The sequence below is a fragment of the Pristiophorus japonicus genome, chromosome 26 (genome assembly GCF_044704955.1).
Source record: "Pristiophorus japonicus isolate sPriJap1 chromosome 26, sPriJap1.hap1, whole genome shotgun sequence".
In the NCBI taxonomy this organism is placed as follows: Eukaryota; Metazoa; Chordata; class Chondrichthyes; family Pristiophoridae; genus Pristiophorus; species Pristiophorus japonicus.
The window spans coordinates 22,481,585-22,500,725 of record NC_092002.1 but is presented as its reverse complement, the minus strand read 5'-3'; the positions used below and the strand labels follow the sequence as shown (position 1 = coordinate 22,500,725).

Genomic DNA, 19,141 nt, shown 5'->3' with positions numbered 1-19,141 from the left:
TGTGTGAATATTAGCAAAAATTCCTCTTTTTCATTAATGGGTGAGTTGCTGAGTAAACATTACTGTTTAAATCGCAACAGGAGCATCATTCGAGTATGTTGAGCATTTATTTGGGCCAACACCCATACGCTGTTTAAAAAGCATGCACACTTATGAAATAATTCAACACTAATATTTGCACAGGGTAATTTCAAGGCCCAAGTGTGCTTACTTACGCAATCTTTGGGTTGATTTACATAGGCTGTAATTTAAAATAATGTACTACATTAAACCATCTGGCAATATACATCGCTTCCCTACCAGCAATGTGTTGTCTATCTTTTAATTTCTTTTGCTCGGTGGGCTGTTAAGGTAATGGTTCAAGATCCACTATTGCCTGATATTCAGACTGAGTAAGATGAACTGTGCGTGTTCATCTTCCTCAAAGATTAGGTGTGATGGGCAGGGATTGGAATTGCTGGTTAAGCTCTTTGGCCCACACATCAGCTGATCTGTCTTTCAGTACCATTTTCATAGGAGGCATCTGAATCATTTCAGTCAGAATCTTTAGCTTCCCCACTAAAGAAATTGCTTTTTAAAATCAAATACCAGAAAAGAATAGAAAGCTAAGATGGGAGGACATCCAGCAATTGACTTTTAGTATGAGTTGATAAGAACATAAGAAATAAGAGCAGGAGTAGGCCCTCGAGCCTGCTCCACCATTCAATAAGACCATGGCTGATCAGCGACCTCAACTCTACTTTCCTGCCCGATCTCCATATCCCTCGATTCCCCAAGAGTTCAAACATCTATTGATCTCAACCTTGAATATAATCAGAGACTCAGTATCCACAGCCCTCTGGGGCAGAGAATTCCAGAGATTCACAACCCTCTGAGTGAAGAAATTCCCCCTCATCTCAGTCTTAAATGGTCGAGCCCTTATCCCGAGAATATGCCCCCTGGTTCTAGACTCTCTAGCCAGGGGAAGCAACCTCTCAGCATCTACCCTGTCAATGCCCCTCAGAATCTTATGTTACAATGAGATCACACCTCATTTTTCTAAACTCCAGAAAGTACAGGCCCCTTCTACACAATCTCTCATCATGAGACAGCCCTCTCACCCAGGAATCAATCGAGTGATGGTTGCAAGTGTTTCATACATGCAGCTTCCTTCCGATCTTAATGATCCTCCTTGCACCATTCTCTGCTCGAAAAGGTGGTGGACAACCTGCTCCAAGATCTCCACCAGTCCCACTCTCGATCTGAGAGCAGCCTGGGATTACTTGTCGATCACTTCTGCTTCCTTTGATGAAGCTCTCGGCATTGACTTTGTAACAGGAATTTGCCGCATGGGGAATTGCTTGCTGCATTGCCCATGTTCCTTGAACAGGCGATTGCTACACGCTGGTCGATTCATGAATGACCATGCAGAAAAGGTTGTGAGGAAAAAAAAATACAATGTCTGAATACGGCCTGTGTAAATATCTCCAAATTGGAAATCTGAAAGTTTTTTTTTAAAAGTTTAATGGGCTGACAAACACAACAGACTTGAAGATTTTTATTGCTTTGTGATAATCGATTGACGCACTGAAGAAGCATTGACTAACTGATTTGCGAACAAGGGCAAATCTTAAATACAGATGGTGACATCCATGCTCTTCATGGATAAGTCGACTTTGTATTTTTTCACTCTTTCCCTCTCTCTCCCCCCCCCCCCCCCCCCCACCCTTTCCAGTCTATTTCCATTCTTGGAGTTTCCCGCCACTATTTGCTGCTTCTGAAAAGGGTGACATGCTGGAGGCTTGCTTCTGAGTCTTTGCCAGTGCTGTTTTATAGCTAGTTCCGAAGAGACGGATAACTAGCTCGGAGACTGCCTCCTTGTCTCCACCTCTTTTGTGGACAAGTACTTATTTTCGGCTAGGCACCTCCCTGAGGTCGGGCGTACAGAGTGGGGAATTGTGAAGCTGTAGTGTTCCATTGAGGATTGATGCTGGGCTGTGCGGCTGTGCATTTCTTTTTAACCTTTGCTGCATGCCTGCTGAATTGTACTTCCAGCTAATTGTGCTCTTCTGACTTCATGGAGAACTGATTTAATTGGCTGGACATAGCGCTCAAGCCCATCAAGACGGATGCAGACTGAAGATGTTAATTGCTGTAGTTGCAGGGCTTGGCATTAATAGCAGGCTTTACATGGTGGCAAATGGGACAAAGTATTGGCTCGCCTAGTTTTGCCGCATTGGATCAAATATGGCGGGATTAATTAACTGCCAAGTTCAAAATAGATTGCTTCTGTGTAGATTGAGTTGACATAAATTATAAAATGGGGTTCAAGTCCCATGGCTACCTATTACTTCGAAGTGCTTGCCGTCGATGTTTTATGAGTTATTGCTTGGGATACAGAATGCCTATCTTGTGGGAAATGTGTCCTTATCCATGATACTACAGCACAAGTGTGTCCTGTTTCCTGATGGCATTTACAAAGAAGCTTGTAGCTTTAGCTCTCTGCAAGCAGCGATCACAATTAGATCAGCAACTCCCAGCCTCTGCTAAAAAGCATGGAGTAAGTATAATGACTGAGCTCTAGTGTGTCAAGTAACATTCGCGCCGCACACATGCACAGCAATGACTTTCTCCAATAAGAGAAAGTTTAACCATCTCCCCTTGACATTCAACGGCATTACCATAGCCAAATCCCCCACCATCAACATCCTGGGGGTCACAATTGACCAGAAAGTTAACTGGACCAACCACATAAATACTGTGGCTACAAGAGTAGGTCAGAGGCTGGGTAATCTGTGTCGAGTGTCTCACCTCCTGACTCCCCAAAGCCTTTCCATCATCTACAAGGTATAAGTCAGGAGTGTGATGGAAAACTCTCCACTTGCCTGGCTGAGTGCAGTTCCAACAACACTGAAGAAGCACGACACTATCAAGAACAAAGCAGCCTGCTTGATTGGCACCCCATCCCACTACCTTTAACATTCACTCCCTCCACCACCGGCACACTATGCAGTGCGTACCATCTACAAGATGCATTGCAGCAACTAGACAGCACCCCCCAAAACTGCGACATCTACCTCGAAGAACAAAGGCAGCCGGTGCATGGGAGCACTACTACCTCCAAGTCACACACCTTCTGACTTGGAAGCATATCGCCATTCCTTCATTGCTGGGTCAAAATCATGGAACTCCCTCCCTAACAGCACTGTGCCTTCACCACATGGACTGCAGCTGTTCAAGAAGGCGTCTCACCATCACCATCTCGAGGGGAATAAGGGGTGGGCAATAAATGCTGGCTTTGCCAGCGAAGCCCACATCCTGTGAAATAATTTTTTTTAAATTGCAGTTGTTTAAGTCACTTCTATTCTGTGGATACAATTTCAAATAAAATCCTTACAAATTTTCAAGTTGCTTGTCACTAAAATAAAATCTAGGGATGTAGCTTTACATTAGGCTTTCCTGAAGTAATTTAGGGTTAGCACTGTGTTTCTATCTCATTTAACAATGCTTTCTAATTGAGCAAATAGTGGGATTCATTCCTGAATCTTGATTTGAGCCTGAGTTTATGCTTGGTTGCTGGGACATGAGTTGATCTGTCTGTCTTTATAGATATTCAACCCTTGTCTTGTTAAGGGAACTGCTACTTTGAAGAGGCAAAAAATGAAAGTCCAGCCATGCAATGATATCTAATTATCGGTGGACGAGTGGGGTTTAATTTGGCTGCCGATACGTTGCCTCTTCATCCTCTTTATTATACTCTGTAGCCTCCAACATTGACAACCTGGTCCTTGATGAAGATCACTCTGGAGCAAGAAGACTGCTGAATCACTGGAGGTAACCTTTTTTTTTGTCCTTCCTTCCTCTTAAGTTTTAGGGATAACACCTCTTTGCCACCTCCTCCCCCCCCCCCCCCCTCCCCCCAGCCTAATGTTGTCACCTTTGGCCCAGAAAGTGGACAACCTACTGCAAGGCTTCCAACAATACTGGCCAAAAGGAGGTACTTGAGAGCAATGTTCCCTCTAATTTGCGGTCTAAGTGCACGGTCCCTTTAAATTAGTGGCCGCGCATGCGCAGTAACTTCCAGCGGTAGCGGCTTGTGAGCGACCTGCGCGGGACCTCCCGATTGGTGCCTCGCTCTGCACCTTGCGGGGGGGGGGGAACATTGCGTGAGTGAATCCTTGCTTTGCCTCCCTTTGATACCTTCTCACGGTGACAAAGCTGAGGTGGGAATTCATGTTCACATGTATATGGGAGATTAAATATATTCTACAAATCCTTGTAGTACACTCTGAATTTATTCTTTCCCATAAAACTGCAGATTAATCTATAACTGATATGTTATGGTCATTGGACATGTATTGCAACACCGATTATAACCATGATGTAAAGTTTCCCCATTTAGTTGACAGCATGTTTCACGATTGTTCATTAAATATATTTGGAAATGTACTGTGTTAGCAGAATTTCCCCTGCTGATCAGTAATCGGCACCCCTTGTTGGAAAGTGGGTGTGGAGTTGTGGTGAGGCCAGGATCGCTCTCCTTTCGTAGAATAGCACAGCACAGAAGGAGGTCATTCGGCCTGTCGAGTCTATACTGGCTCTTTTGAAGAGCATTTCAGTTAGTCCCACTCCCTACTCTTTCCCCACATCCCTGCATTCTTTCTCTTTCAAGTATTTATCCAATTCCCTATTGAATCTGTTTCCAACACCCACCATCAGGCAGTGCATTTCAAACCCTAACCACTCGTCGCACAAAATAGGTTTTCCCTCCTGCTGCCTCTGGTTCTTTTGCTAATCACCTTGAATCTGTGCCCTCTGGTTATTGACCCATTTCTCTTTATTTACTTTATCGAAATCGTTCATGATGTTAAACACTTCTATCAAATCTTCTCTCGGCCTTCTGTGCTCCAAGGAGAACAACCCCAGCTTCTCCAGTTTATCCACGTAACTGTAATCCCTCGTCCCTGGAACCATTCTAGTAAATCCTGTACCCTCTCCAAAGCCCTCATGTCCTTCCTAAAGTGTATTGCCAGAATTGGACACAATACTGCAGCTGGGGCCCAAGTAGTGTTTAATGTAGGTTTAGTATGACTTCCTGGCTTTTGTGCTCGATGCCTCTATAAAGTCCAGGATTCCATCGGATTTATTAACTGCTTTGTTAACCTTTCCTGCCACCTTCAAAGGTTTATGCAGAAACACCCCCAGGTCTTTGTTCTAGCACCCTCTTTAAAATTGCATTATCGAGCTTGAATTGTCTCTCCTCATTCTTCCTACCAAAGCATGTCACCTCACACCTTTTTGTGTTGAATTTCATCTGCCCCGTGTCCATCCATTCCACCAGCCTGTCTGTCTTCCTGAACTCTATCACTATCCTCCTCACCGTTTACTGCACTTCCAAATTTTGTCATCTGCAAATTGTGAAATTGTGCTCTGTACCCCCATCAAAGTCATTAATGTATATCAACAACAGCAGTGTCCAAGTATTGATCCCTGGGGAACACCACTGTGCACCTCCCTCCAGTCTGAAAACAGCCAATCACCACAACTCTGTTTTCTATTTTGTAGCCATGCTGCTTAACTACCCTTTTTATCTCAATTTTGCTAACAAGCCTATTATGTGGTAGTTTATCAAACGCCTTTTGAAAATACACATCAACTGCAATGCCCTCATCCACCCTATGTTACCTTATTAAAAACCTCAGTCAATTTAGTCAAACAAGATTTTCCCGTATCAAATCTGTGCTGGCTCTCCTTTATTAGCCCACACTTGTTCAATAGTTGTGAATTTTCTCATGAATTATTGTTTCTGAAAGCTTTCCCCACCACCAACATTAAACTGACTGGTCTGCAGTGGCCAGGTTTATCCTTCTCCCCTTTTTTGAACAAAGGTGTAACATTGGCAATCTTCTGTGCCTAAGAAGGATTGGAAGATTGTGGCCAGCACCTCCGCAATTTCTTACTTCCCTCAACCAACTGCGCATGCATCCCACCCGGACCGGGTGACATATCCATTCAAGTACTGCCAGCCTTTCTTGTACCTCTTAATCTATTTTCATCTCATGCAGTATCCTGACAACCTCCTCATTTACCGTAGCTTTGGCAAAGTCCTTTTCTTTGGTAACCACCGATACATAACACTCATTTAGTACCTGCCTTCTGCCTCCACCAATAGTTCTCCGTTTTGGTCCCTAATTGGCCCCACTGTCGCTTTTGCTGTTAATATGCCTATAGCAGGCCTTTGGATTCCCTTTTATGGTTCCACAGTCAGGTAGCATGCTGAGACTCACTGTCCCAGATGACGGACGGGGTCCTGGTCACTTGGGCGGTGTATTGGAAGGTGCCTTGCACCTGCGGCACTGCAGCACTGTGAAACACTGCAACGTTAGGTGATTTTAGAAACTTGCTTTAATGAATGCTAAAAGTTTTTTTTACACAAAATAGCAACTAACTTGGCTTCCATCACTGCAAAAAACAAACCCCTTCTGAATGAAGACCACTCAATGCTGTTGCTTTTTCCTGCACTATCTTACCAGCACTTCAATGTTAATATTTATATTTTGCAGTCGTTGTGCTTCACTCTTGCACAGAATCGTTGTAGAGAACAGGTACAGGCCAGGGCTCTGACCATCCCTCCTTTTGTTTTAAGTTTGGTGTTTGCAGTTAATGTGGACAGCTCACCAAGCATTGGGAACTGATGACAAAAGAACATAAGAAATAGGCGCAGGAGTTGGCCATAAGGCCCTTCGAGCCTGCTCTGCCATTCAGTAAGATCATGGCTGATCTGATCATGGACTCCGCTCCACTTCCCTGCCCGCTCCCCATAACCCCTTATCCCCTTATCGTTTAAGAGACTGTCTATTTCTGCCTTAAATGTATTTAATGTCCCAGCTTCCACAGCTGTCTGAGGCAGCGAATTCCACAGATTTATAACCCTCAGAGAAGAAATTCCTCCTCATATCTGTTTTAAATGAGTGGCCCCTTATTCTAAGATTATGCCCTCTCGTTCTAGTCTCCCCCACCAGTGGAAACATCCTCCCTGCATCCACCTTGTCAAGCCCCCTCTTAATCTTATACGTTTCGATAAGATCACCTCTCATTTTTCTGAATTCCAATGCGTAGAGGCCCAACCTACTCGACCTTTCCTCAAAAGTCAACCCTCTCATCTCCGGGATCAACCTAGTGAACCTTCTCTGAACTGCCTCCACAGCAAGTATATTCTTTTATGAATATGGAAACCAAAACTGCGCACAGAATTCCAAGTGTGGCCTCACCAATGTCCTGTACAGTTATAACCAGACTTCCCTGGTTTTATACTCCATCCCCTTTGCAATAAAGGCCAAGATACCATTGGCCTTCCTGATCACTTGCTGTACCTGCATACTCTCCTTTTGTGTTTCATGCACAAGTACCCCCAGGTCCCGCTGTACTGCAGCACTTTGCAATCTTTCTCCATTTAAATAATAGCTTGCTCTTTGATTTTTTTTCTGCCAAAGTGCATGACCTCACACTTTCCAACATTATACTCCATCTGCCAAATTCTTGCCCACTCACTTAGCCTGACGAAAGGGGCCATGATTCTTGGGGAGGGTGGGGGGCGGGTGGGGGGGAGGGTGGTGCCACCTTTAAAGTTCTGCACAGTCCCAGCTATAGTGAGATTTACTGATGAATGTAACTGAACATGTTGAAATAACCATGTCATACATTTGTGTTATTGCCCATGTTTGGATGCTGCAGCTGATAATTAAATGCATTTTACAGAGACAAAAGAGAAGAGGAACTGGGTGAATATTATATGAATAAATATGCCAAGCCAACTTCAGGAGACCAGTAAGTATTCTGTTTCTTAGACATGTGTTTTTTAAATTTAGTAAATCGTATGATTCTATACCCATTGTATTGTAGACGTTGATGGCACATATAAAGGTTTTACTGCTGTGGTATTGATTTCTCAAGAAAGGGGATTGAGGATTTATAAATGGTAATTGATTTGTTCGATTCACACAGCACGGGAGGAGGGTGCGGGAGATTGGGGGAGTTGCCTGGCTCCGTGATTGAGGTAGTTGTGCATGGACAGTGGAAAGAGTGGGCTGGATGGGACCAACGCCTTTCTCTTATTCCAAGCTTCCTTGAGTTTTAACCAACTTATCATCTGTCCTGGGGGAGTCTTATCATACATAGATGAGCCCAGGAGTCTGTAGCTTTGAACACACTCCCAAGCAGGATTTTGTACAAAAATATTACACCGCATTCAATCTGGTAAGCTGAACCTGAGTGTATCTTTCATGGCTGAAGGCTTTTTTCACAACTCCCTGTCATACAAGACCAGGCAATATCAGCTGACGGGAATACGGAACTGTAGAGAGACACTGTAATCTTTGTTGGAGATTTGAATTTGAATTTTACGCGATTGTATTGTATCAATTCTTTTTCACCGGTGCTTAGCTTGCTCTGATCCAGTTCAGTGCACCTTTCTACAAATAAGGCTCTTTGTGTCAACGGTGATGTCTGTGCTCTGAGCAGTTTTGTGGCGGCCAACTTCTCCCTCTTGTACTTTTAGTTTCTACGGTGCGTCGGATGAACTCTCGGATGACATTACGCAGCAGCAGTTACTGCCTGGTGTAAAGTAAGTGAATCTGCACTCAACGCAAATTAAACTTTTCAAAATTTGAAGTCCATGTAATTATATTGGCCAAAATCGGCATGCATTCTCTGGTCTCATTTTGTTTCATTTTTTCCCCTCTATTTACACAGGGATCCCAATTTGTGGACCGTGAAATGTAAGGTATGGCTGTTCACTTGCTTGTACTTGTGAGGCTTGTGCATTTTTGGGGAGTTGGGAAATAACCTTTCAAAAAAACCAACATAGTTCAGGAAAGACTTCTACAACAATTTTCTAAATATCTAGCAACGTGATTGCTGTTTTAGTCATCAAACTATTGCCATTATTCCAGGCTGTTGTGCCACAGATAGTTCAACCTTTGAAAAGATAACTTTTGCTGCAGACTTCAAATGCTGGATCTTCAATCAAAGTAGTAGTGATGCATCCTCTCTTCCTGCCCGTTTTCTCATATCCTGGAGGTGTTGATTCCTTGCTCTGGGGTATGGTTCCACAGACCTGTGCACACTCCAGCACCTTGCTCAAGTGCCCATTCTGTTTGTGTGAACCCTGCAATTCAACAGTGGGAGCATCGTGAATGTCCACAATGTGCAGTTTGCAGCCAAGGTTGCTGCTTCGTGATCAGGAGCAGCACTCCTGACCGATTATTCTCCTCCCTCGGAGGGGCATCCTATTGCATTTTTTCATTAGCTACCGGAATTTAGTGGGAAGGATACCTGTTACAAAAATGGAATTTATTTGGTAACTGGTTGTTTAATTATTTGAATTCAACTGGAACATGTATTTGGTTGTGTCACAACAGTTTGCACTATGCACTCACTGATGTCATAGCAGGATGGTGAGTCCTTACCAACGTTGATCCTTACCAACGGATCCATTACAGACCCAATCCACGTCCAGACCGGTGTCAAACAGGGCTGCGTCATCGCCCCAACCCTCTTCTCAATCTTCTTCGCTGCCATGCTCCACCTCACAGTCAACAAGCTCACCGCTGGAGTGGAACTAAACTACAGGACCAGTGGGAAGTTGTTCAACCTTTGTCGTCTCCAGGCCAGGTCCAAGACCACACAAAACTCTCTCGTCGAGCTACAGTATGCGGAGGACGCCTGCGTCTGCGCACATTCAGAGGCTGAACTCCAGGACATGGTCGAGGTATTAACTAAGGCGTACGAAAGCATGGGCCTTACGCTAAACATCCGGAAGACAAAGTCTTCCTCCAGCCTGTCCTCGCCGCACAGCACTGCCCCCCAGTCATCACGATCCACAGCGCAGCCCTGGACAACGTGGACCATTTCCCATACCTCGGGAGCCTCTTATCAACAAAAGCAGACATTGATGAGATTCAACACTGCCTCCAATGCACCGCCTTCGGCCGCCTGAGGAAAAGAGTGTTCAAAGACCAGTCCCTCAAATCTACCACCAAGCTCATGGTCTACAGGGCTGTAGTAATACCCGCCCTGCTGTATGGCTCAGAGACATGGACCATGTACAGTAGACACCAAGTCGTTGGGGAACTACCACCAATGATGCCTCCGCAAGATCCTACAAATTCCTTGGGAGGACAGGAGCACCGACATTAGTGTCCTCGACCAGGCCAACATCCCCAGTATTGAAGCACCGACCACACTTGATCAGCTCCGCTGAGCAGGCCACATTGTTCGCATGCCAGACACGAGACTCCCAAAGCAAGCGCTCTACTCAGAACTCCTTCATGGCAAACGAGCCAAAGGTGGGCAGAGGAAACGTTACAAGGACACCCTCAAAGCCTCCCTGATAAAGTGCAACATCCCCACTGACACCTGGGAGTCCCTGGCCAAAGACCGCCCTAAGTGGAGAAAGTGCATCCGGGAGGGCGCTGAGCTCCTCGAGTATCGTCGCCGAGAGCATGCAGAAAACAAGCGCAGGCAGCGGAAGGAGCATGCGGCACACCAGACTCCCCACCCATCCTTTCCCTCAACGACTGTTCCACCTGTGGCTCTTGTATTGGACTGTTCAGCCACCTAAGGACGTATTCTAAGAGTGGAAGCAAGTCTTCCTCGATTCCGAGGATCTGCCTATGATGATAATGATGAGCCCAGTTCAAATCCCCCAAATAACCGGGAATATATAATTTCTACTAAATCAAATGAGGTGTTTGTCCTGTGAGGAGAGAGTGGGCCTGTACTCTGGCGTTTAGAAAAAGGAAAGGTGATCTCATTGAAACATATAGGAAAAGCCAAATACTGCGGATACTAGAAACATAGAAACATAGAAAATAGGTGCAGGAGCAGGCCATTCAGCCCTTCTAGCCTGCACCGCCATTCAATGAGTTCATGGCTGAACATGAAACTTCAGTACCCCCTTCCTGCTTTCTCGCCATAACCCTTGATCCCCCGAGTAGTAAGGACTTCATCTAACTCCCTTTTGAAATAAAAGCAGAAAATGCTGGAAATACTCGGCAGGTCAGGCAGCATCTGTGGAAAGAGAAACAGAGTTAACGTTTCAGGTCTGTGACCTTTCGTCAGAACTCTCAAAAGGTCATGGACCTGAAACATTAACTTGAAGTTTCTCTCTCCACAGGTGCTGCCTGAGCGGCTGAAGATTGTAGGGGGGTTGACAGGGTAGATGCTGAGAGGCTGTTGCCCCTGACTGGAGCGTCTCGAACCAGGAGGCATAGTCTCTGGATAAGGGGTCGGCCATTTAAGGTTGAGATGAAGAGGAATTTCTTCACTCGGAGGGTGGTGAATCTCTGGAATTCTCTGCCCAGAGGGCTGTGGAGGCTCAGTCGATGAGTATATTCAATGCTGTGAGAGATAGATTTTTGGACACTAGGCGAATATAGAGATAGGGGGACTGGGTGGGAACGTGAGGTTGAAGTCGAAGATTAACCGTGATATTGAATGGCAGAGCTGGCTCGAGGGGCCGTATGGACTGCTCCTAATTCTTATAACATAAAAAAAATACATATTAGAAGCACAATCTAAGGATCTAGGTGGCTTGATTGATGCAGTCTGGCTTCCCACACTTTCGCTGCTAGTTGTTATGCTAGCTTTGTTGTGTTGCTACCCTGTAACTAGCTACCTGTTGCAATTAAACTTGCTGCTTTACTTATATTGGTAACTATCATTTAAGCTGTGGCCAGTGCTGAGGCATTAGTTAAAATCTGTGCTCAAGTCTTTCAAAATTCAATATTTTTAATCTGGAAATGCAACTTTGCAACTCTGCCAGTATTAACGATGACTCTCTGTCTCTAAGATTACTGGCTATTCAGGGAATTAAGGGTTACGGGGAGCGGGCGGGTAAGTGGAGCTGAGTCCACGGCCAGATCAGCCATGATCTTGTTGAATGGCGGAGCAGGCTCGAGGGGCTAGATGGCCTACTCCTGTTCCTAATTCTTATGTTCTTATGTTTTATTACGATGATTTCACAGAATCACGAGGCAGGTTGTAGAGCTGCTGATGGGTCCAGGCGATATTGGAGTAGGACCTCAGTCCTTTGGGGCGAGGTTGGAGAGTGGAGATTATCTTTTGCAGTCCTCTGAAGCCCTGTGTCCCGAGGACATTGGGACGTATCGGGACAGGGGTCGTTAAAGTCCATCCATTGGTGCGCCATGGGTAATCAGGAGCTTGTTTCATTGCCTGAGGGTGACGGGATGAATTTTGCAGCATTTTTCCTGAAGTTGGCCACATTAAAATTCACACTTTTTTTTTGATGCCTTACGTGGAATTGGCATCACTAGCAATAGGGGAGTACAGTGCTCCATCTAACGGATATCATGGGCATCGCTGGGCTCAATTGGTCATTCTATACCTTTTTTATGTTTGTAGTTGAATTTGATAGAGAGGAAGGAACAAGTTCAGGTTTATTTTATAGGGAATTATCAGCTTGAAACTGGTTTTGAAAAAAAATCTGCAGTCCAAAGAATTTTCAGCATGCCATACCTTGAGTTATGGCCCTAATTTAACAGCAACATGTTATTCCTGTCGTTGAACTGTGCTAAATGGGCCTAGATAGAGTGGACAGGAAGGACCTATTTCCCTCAGCAGAGAGGTCAATAACCAGGGGGCGTAGATTTAAAGTAATTCGTAGAAGGATTCGGGAGGAGTTGAGGGGAGCATTTTTCACCCAGAGGGTGGTAGGAGTCTGGAGCTCTTTGCCTGAAAAGGTAATGGAGGCAGAAATCCTCATTATGTTTAAAAGTACTTGGATGTACTTGAAGTGCAGTAACCTGCAGGGCTGCTGACCAAGAGCTGGAAAGTGGGATTAGGGTGGATCGTCTTTTTTTTGTCCGGCACTGACAACGATGGGCCAAATGGGCCCCTGTGCCATTAGTTTCTATGATTCTAAATGTCTTTCAAAACAGTGACTGAAGGATCCAATCAGTGCAGTGATTGATGGTGGTGCATTGTGTCTCCGGGCAGATTAGCATTTTCTTGGGATTCTGGCAAATTCATAGATTGCTTGAACTTGGCATCTCGAGAAACCCATGTGCCCCACCAGCACAGAACACACTCCCATTCATGTTTGGTACCACATGTATGATCAGCGGTCAGCACTAGTTATTGCAACGCCAGGAAAAGTCTCCTGTTTTTTTTTAAAAAAAGATGATGTAAAATTCTGGATTTGTAGTTGGTGAAATTCAGGATTGCAACTTTATGTACTTTTCCTTTTTGCAGATTGGTGAGGAACGTGCCACTGCTATTTCGCTGATGAGGAAGTTTGTCGCCTATCAGTTTACAGATTCAGTAGGTACCTTTTCATCATTCTCTCGCAGCAAGTTTACTCTCGGTCTCTGTTTATTGTTGATGGAGCTAGCTATAGACACGTGAGAATTCTGGGGTGAATTTTCCATACTGCTGCTTTTGTTAAGGATTAGACTGTTTTGTGTTTTTCTTCCCAGAAATCCCCATTGTTCAGTTGAGTAGTAAAATATTCAGTCTTATGGTTATGATCAATATTTTTTCTACTTTAACGAAAAAAACAATGTATACATTCTTCAGAATAAAGCAGTTTACAGGCAGTTTTGTCAGCAGTTTTGAATGAAGGCATGCGCTCAATTCTTGTAGGTTTCTCTCTCCAACTTAACACAAAAGCCTTTTTTTGTTACACTATTTTCTATCAAACTCGAAGTGGCTTTGCCTTATTTGGTGGTCTCTCGTCAACGCACCATCCTTCAGCCGATTCTTATGCACACAAGTTTACATTTTTCTACAAAATTTGTATATCAACATCCTTATGCGTAGGTTGCAGGAACATGCTATTTGCAGGAATCGCAGTCTCAGTCCCATGGTCCTGAACCTGGTCACTTGAACAAAGTGAAATCCGTATCTCTTTCTCCCTTCAATGATGCCAATCACTTTTTTTTGCCCTATATTGAATGAGCTAAACATGACACTTTTCAGAAGCCAAATTAGCTGAGTTCCATGTACCAACATCATTATCCAAAATAGTTTTTAAATGACCTGTGATATGGAAATACCTCAAAAGTTCTGAACAATGAATTATTGCACACCAAGAAAGTAGCCGCTGTGATGTCCTCGTGCCATGTGTTATTCAGCATGAAGAATGTGGGTTGCCGGTGCCAGGCCTCTCCCGAAGGTGTAGTGAAACCAACTGTGAGAAGGTGTGGGAGGGGGATAGGAGATGACTTTGTCCTATTAAACGCACCCTCCGTGGCCTAGCCTTTACTTGGTGTTGATCACACCAATACAGTCGAGATGAGTTCACCATGTCGGGCAAGTCATGGGTTCAAGCACATCAGCACATGTCTTGCCGTTCCATTTTTTTCTCTCCAATTTTCTCCTCATTTCTCTCAAAGGCACTGACTAATAGTGGGATACATTTCAGGAGTGCCAGCAGCCTTATTTCAGGTACCCGTTCTGCCTGTCAGCCCATATCTCGCCTCAGAGCCAGAGGGTTGTAGGTTCAAGTCCCGCTCCAGAGACGAGCACAAAATCTCGGCTGACATTCCAGTGCTGTGTTGAGGAAGCATGCCACTGTCGGAGGTACCGTCTTTCGGATGAGAATTTAAACCGAGGTCGCGTCTGCCCACTCAGGTGGCCGTATAAGGTCCCATGGCACTAATTGAATAAGAGCAAGGGTGTTCTCCTACTGTCCTGGCCAATGTTTATACCTCAATTAACACCTTTTTTAAAAAAAACAGATTATCTGGTCATTTATCTCATTGTTCTTTGTGGGACCTTTCTGTGTGCACATTTGCATCCATGATCCAACATTACACAACACTTCTAAATGTACTTCATTGATGTAAAGCACTTTGGAACATTGGGGTTGTGAAAGACGGCATATAAATGCTAGTCTTTTCCTTTATCAGCAGGCTATTCGATTGTCAAGATCATAGTCAAGCTCCGTCTTGTCCAGTTATGTCCGCTCTCTCACTTTTCAGCAGAATAGAGAGTGGCAACCCTGGCTGTTCTCCCCCCCCCACCCCCGTCCCCTGTCCCTCCCGTCCCCCTCATGACCCAGGCATGCTGAGGTATTGCTGCAAATGCCTGCACCATCAACCCACTCGGCAAGCAACAGAATTGAGCAGACCACCTTGTCTCTGTGGCCTAATACCACATGCAACGCCCCTTTTTTTTAAAAAAGAAAGAATTCTTCGCTAGCTTTTGTTTCTTTTGGCGCCTTTCCCCTGCTTCCCCAAATTATGTTTACCACCTTCAAAATGTGGGGAATTTTAATTTCTTGTTTTTCCTGCTTATCCATCTAAATCATAAACTTGTGCAGATACTTGAAATGAGGGAGAACATGTTCAGTAGTGAACATATTTCTTGGTACCATTGGAATTCTCACTTTTGTCCCAAAAAAGTCACGCTTGCTTAACTCTTGTACTCGTAAGGAAATAGAAACAGCGTGAGCACGAGGTGCTGCGATTCGTTGATTATGATGTGCATTTGCTGCTCAAGGTTTCTTTTGAAAGGTTGATTCTGAAATTTTAGATTTTTTTTTTCTCTCTCCCCGTAGCCCCTCCAGATCAAGTCTGTCGTTTCCCCCGAGCACGTGAAGGGGTACATTTACGTTGAGGCGTACAAACAGACTCATGTTAAGCAGGCCATTGAAGGTGTGGGGAACCTCCGGATCGGGTTCTGGAACCAGCAGATGGTCCCCATCAAGGAAATGACGGATGTGCTGAAGGTGGTGAAGGAGGTGACCAACCTGAAACCCAAATCCTGGGTTCGGCTAAAGAGAGGCCTGTACAAGGATGACATCGCACAGGTAAAGCTTTCTCTCTCGCCGTTTGTGCAACTTCAGCGGTCTTACAATCATTGTGTTGTGTTCCGAAAATGAAAGGGTTCATTCTGAAATCATTGCATTCCCCTTTGGGCTTAGATTCCCCCCGCCGCCCCCCCCCCCAGCCCCCCCAAAAAAAACTGGTCTCCCTTTCTAGAATGCTGTCAGCAGTTTCAGTTCCTGGGCACCATCGGGTGATTATGTATTGGTGGAGTTAAAGGGGATGGGATAAATCTAAGCATCGTGGCTCGTGGCATGAGGACGATGGAGATCATTGCCCAAGTGTCTTGCAGTGGGACTTGGAATAAAGTGCAGCCTGTGCACCTCGGTTTTGGCCCCGATTTTTGTTAGTTTTGCATTCTGCCAACTTGAATCCTTCGTTCGTCACGTGCCCCAAATTGAAAAGAATATTTTTCATATTGCTTGCCTCGAAGGATTCTTAAGTCTTTCTAATGTATTTAATCTTGCCAATGCTGGATGTCTTTGTAAACCGTTGTCACCAGCTGGGGTAACCTCGTTGGGAGGGGAGGTTGGGGTAAGTAAGTCTTTGTGGTTGACTTGACTAAGGTGACAAGTCTGGTGATGGAAGACTGGAAACACACCAGCCCTTGATGGCAGCTTGGTAATTCAATACATGAGGCAAGCAGGTCTGCATTATTCCAGGGGACTGTGAAAGATAGCTAGCTTCCTGGTATATTTAATGCAAACAGCGCAGATCTGTCACTTGGGCGCTGCAATTCTTCCCACACGGCTTCTAATGACCCTGGAAAGCAAATAAGCCAATGGACTAATGGGGTCTCATATGGTTAGAAATGGGAAGCTTACTGGTGATCTGTGCTGGGAGTTGCACAGTTTTAGCTGATTACATTTCAGCAGTACCTTTTTTGAGAGGGAGGCGCATCCTTAAATTTTGGCTCTTAGAACTTGCGCACAAGTTCATGTGGCGAGCTAAGTATGGTGCACCTTTGTGGTGCTAGAGAGTAACCCTGTGTATACTAGTGTAGCGGTTATACAGAGCTTGAAGGTTCAAATCCCACTGTGGTTATTTGTGAAATTGATGATCTGGTCATGTGTGAGCTGACTCCAGAACAAGTGACCATGACAGCTGCTGGATGGTTATAAGAACTGATTGATGCACGCATGTCCTTCAGGGAAGGAAAGCTGTCCCCTTACCTGGTACTACAACAACAACAACAACTTGTATTTATATAGCGCCTTTAATGTAGTAAAACATTAAAAGCACTTCACAGGAGCGTTATCAAACAAAATTTGACACCGAGCCGCGTAAGGAGATATTGGGACACATGACCATAAGCTTGGTGGAAGAGGTAGGTTTAAAGCAGCGTCTTAAAGGAGGAAAGAGAGGTAGAGAGCCGTAGAGGTTTAGGAAGTGAATTCCAGAGCTTGGGGCCTTGGCAACAGAAGGCACGGTCACCAAGGGTTGAGTGATTAAAATCATGGATGCTCGTGAGGCCAAAATTAAAGGAGCGCAGAGGGTTGTAGAGCTGGAGGAGATTACAGAGTTAAGGAGTACGAGGCCATGGAGGATTTGAAAACAAGAATTTTAAAATCGAGGTGTTGCTTAACCGGGAGCCAGCATAGGTCAGCGAGCACGGGTGTGATGGGTGCGAGTTCGGATACAGGCAGCAGAGTTTGGGATGGCCTCAGGTTTACGGAGGGTAGAAGGTGGGTGACCAGCCAGGAAGAGTCAAGTCTGGAGGTATGGCCTACATGTGACTCCTGTTCTATGTGGTTGACTCTTGACGCTCTCAGGGATACAAGTTACAGGCAATATGTCGTCCATGTCCCAGGAGTAATTAGATACTCCAGATTAGGTTAACAAACACTACTGGTGTGGTTTTCTCAATAGATTGGTTTCTGTACAATGTGTCACCATGTGGGAAGTGTTGATGTTTAGTCTCGTTTGCATGAATCCAAACTATATTTTGATTTGTGAAAGTTTTTGAAAGAAAAGCTTTTTAAAAAGGATAGGCAAGGGTTTGTTTTTGTCAAGCAAAACGAATTGTTTTCTCATTTCCAGCTCAATCCACCTGTGGTTGGCCAGTGTTAGCGTTGCACTGCCTTTGAACCGGGGCCAGTTATGTCTAGGATGTGATGATTGAGCACACTTGTTCAGTAATGGCAGTGTAGTATAGGAAGCTATAAACCACAATTGATGCTTTCTACAGATCAAAAATCAATGTGTCAAACTGTTAAAAACCTAAAGTTTGTTTAGTGGCCACAATTGTTCATTAAAACATTTCCTGAAAGGCTGAAAGCATAAATGTTGCTGTTTATCTTGGATTATCGTGGTGCCCTACCTCACCTAAATGACCTTCACAAACACATGACTTGTTTTTTCAGGTGGACTACGTTGAGCCAAGCCAGAACACCATTTCTCTCAAATTGATCCCAAGAATCGATTATGAACGCATCAAAGCTCGAATGAGTTTGGTAAGAGCTCGCCTTCAGATACTACTTGATATTCCCTGTCGATGATAGACTGAGGCTGTCTCCAAGTACGCTGACATGCACTTGGTGTCATTGTTGCTATAAAAATGTCCACCTGTGTTTGGCACTAACAAACACCTTTTTTAAACAGAGGCGTTACGGAAAGCAGCTAATGTAACGCCTCTGTTTAAACAAAGGGGGCAGACAAAAGGCAGGTAACTATAGGCCGGTTAGTTTAACATCTGTAGTGGGGAAAATGCTTGAAGCTATCATTAAGGAAGAAATAGCGGGACATCTAGATAGGAATAGTGCAATCAAGCAGACGCAACATGGATCCATGAAGGGGAAATCATGTTTAACTAATTTACTGGAATTCTTTGAGGATATAACGAGCATGGTGGATAGAGGTGTACCGATGGATGTGGTGTATTTAGATTTCCAAAAGGCATTCGATAAGATGCCACACAAAAGGAGTCAGAGGAAATGTGTTAGCATGGATAGAGAATTGGCTAGCTAACAGAAAGCAGAGTTGGGATAAATGGGTCCTTTTCGGGTTGGAAATTGGTGGTTAGTGGTGTGCCACAAGGATCGGTGCTGGGACCACAACTGTTTACAATATACATAGATGACCTGGAAGAGGGGACAGAGTGTAGTGTAACAAAATTTGCAGATGACACAAAGATTAGTAGGAAAGCGGGTTGTGTAGAGGACACAGAGAGGCTGCAAAGAGATTTAGATAGGTTAAGCGAATGGGCTAAGGTTTGGCAGATGGAATACAATGCCGGAAAATGTGAGGTCATCCACCTTGGGGAAAAAAAACAGTAAAAGGGAATATTATTTGAATGGGGAGAAATTACAACATGC

The 19,141-nt window shown here is 44.6% G+C and overlaps 1 protein-coding gene across 2 annotated transcripts in view; it reads left to right on the top strand.

The window, feature by feature from the left end:
• The window catches only part of supt5h (SPT5 homolog, DSIF elongation factor subunit), a 95,033-nt gene that overhangs the window by 32,844 nt on the left and 43,048 nt on the right, over window positions 1–19,141 (top strand). For both annotated transcript variants that reach the window (XM_070867935.1, XM_070867934.1), the window contains 7 exons: window positions 3,744–3,813; window positions 7,738–7,806; window positions 8,537–8,602; window positions 8,731–8,761; window positions 13,252–13,320; window positions 15,560–15,811; window positions 18,191–18,280. In XM_070867935.1, the coding sequence (XP_070724036.1) occupies window positions 3,744–3,813; window positions 7,738–7,806; window positions 8,537–8,602; window positions 8,731–8,761; window positions 13,252–13,320; window positions 15,560–15,811; window positions 18,191–18,280 (647 nt within the window). The remainder of the gene's footprint in view (window positions 1–3,743; window positions 3,814–7,737; window positions 7,807–8,536; window positions 8,603–8,730; window positions 8,762–13,251; window positions 13,321–15,559; window positions 15,812–18,190; window positions 18,281–19,141) is intronic.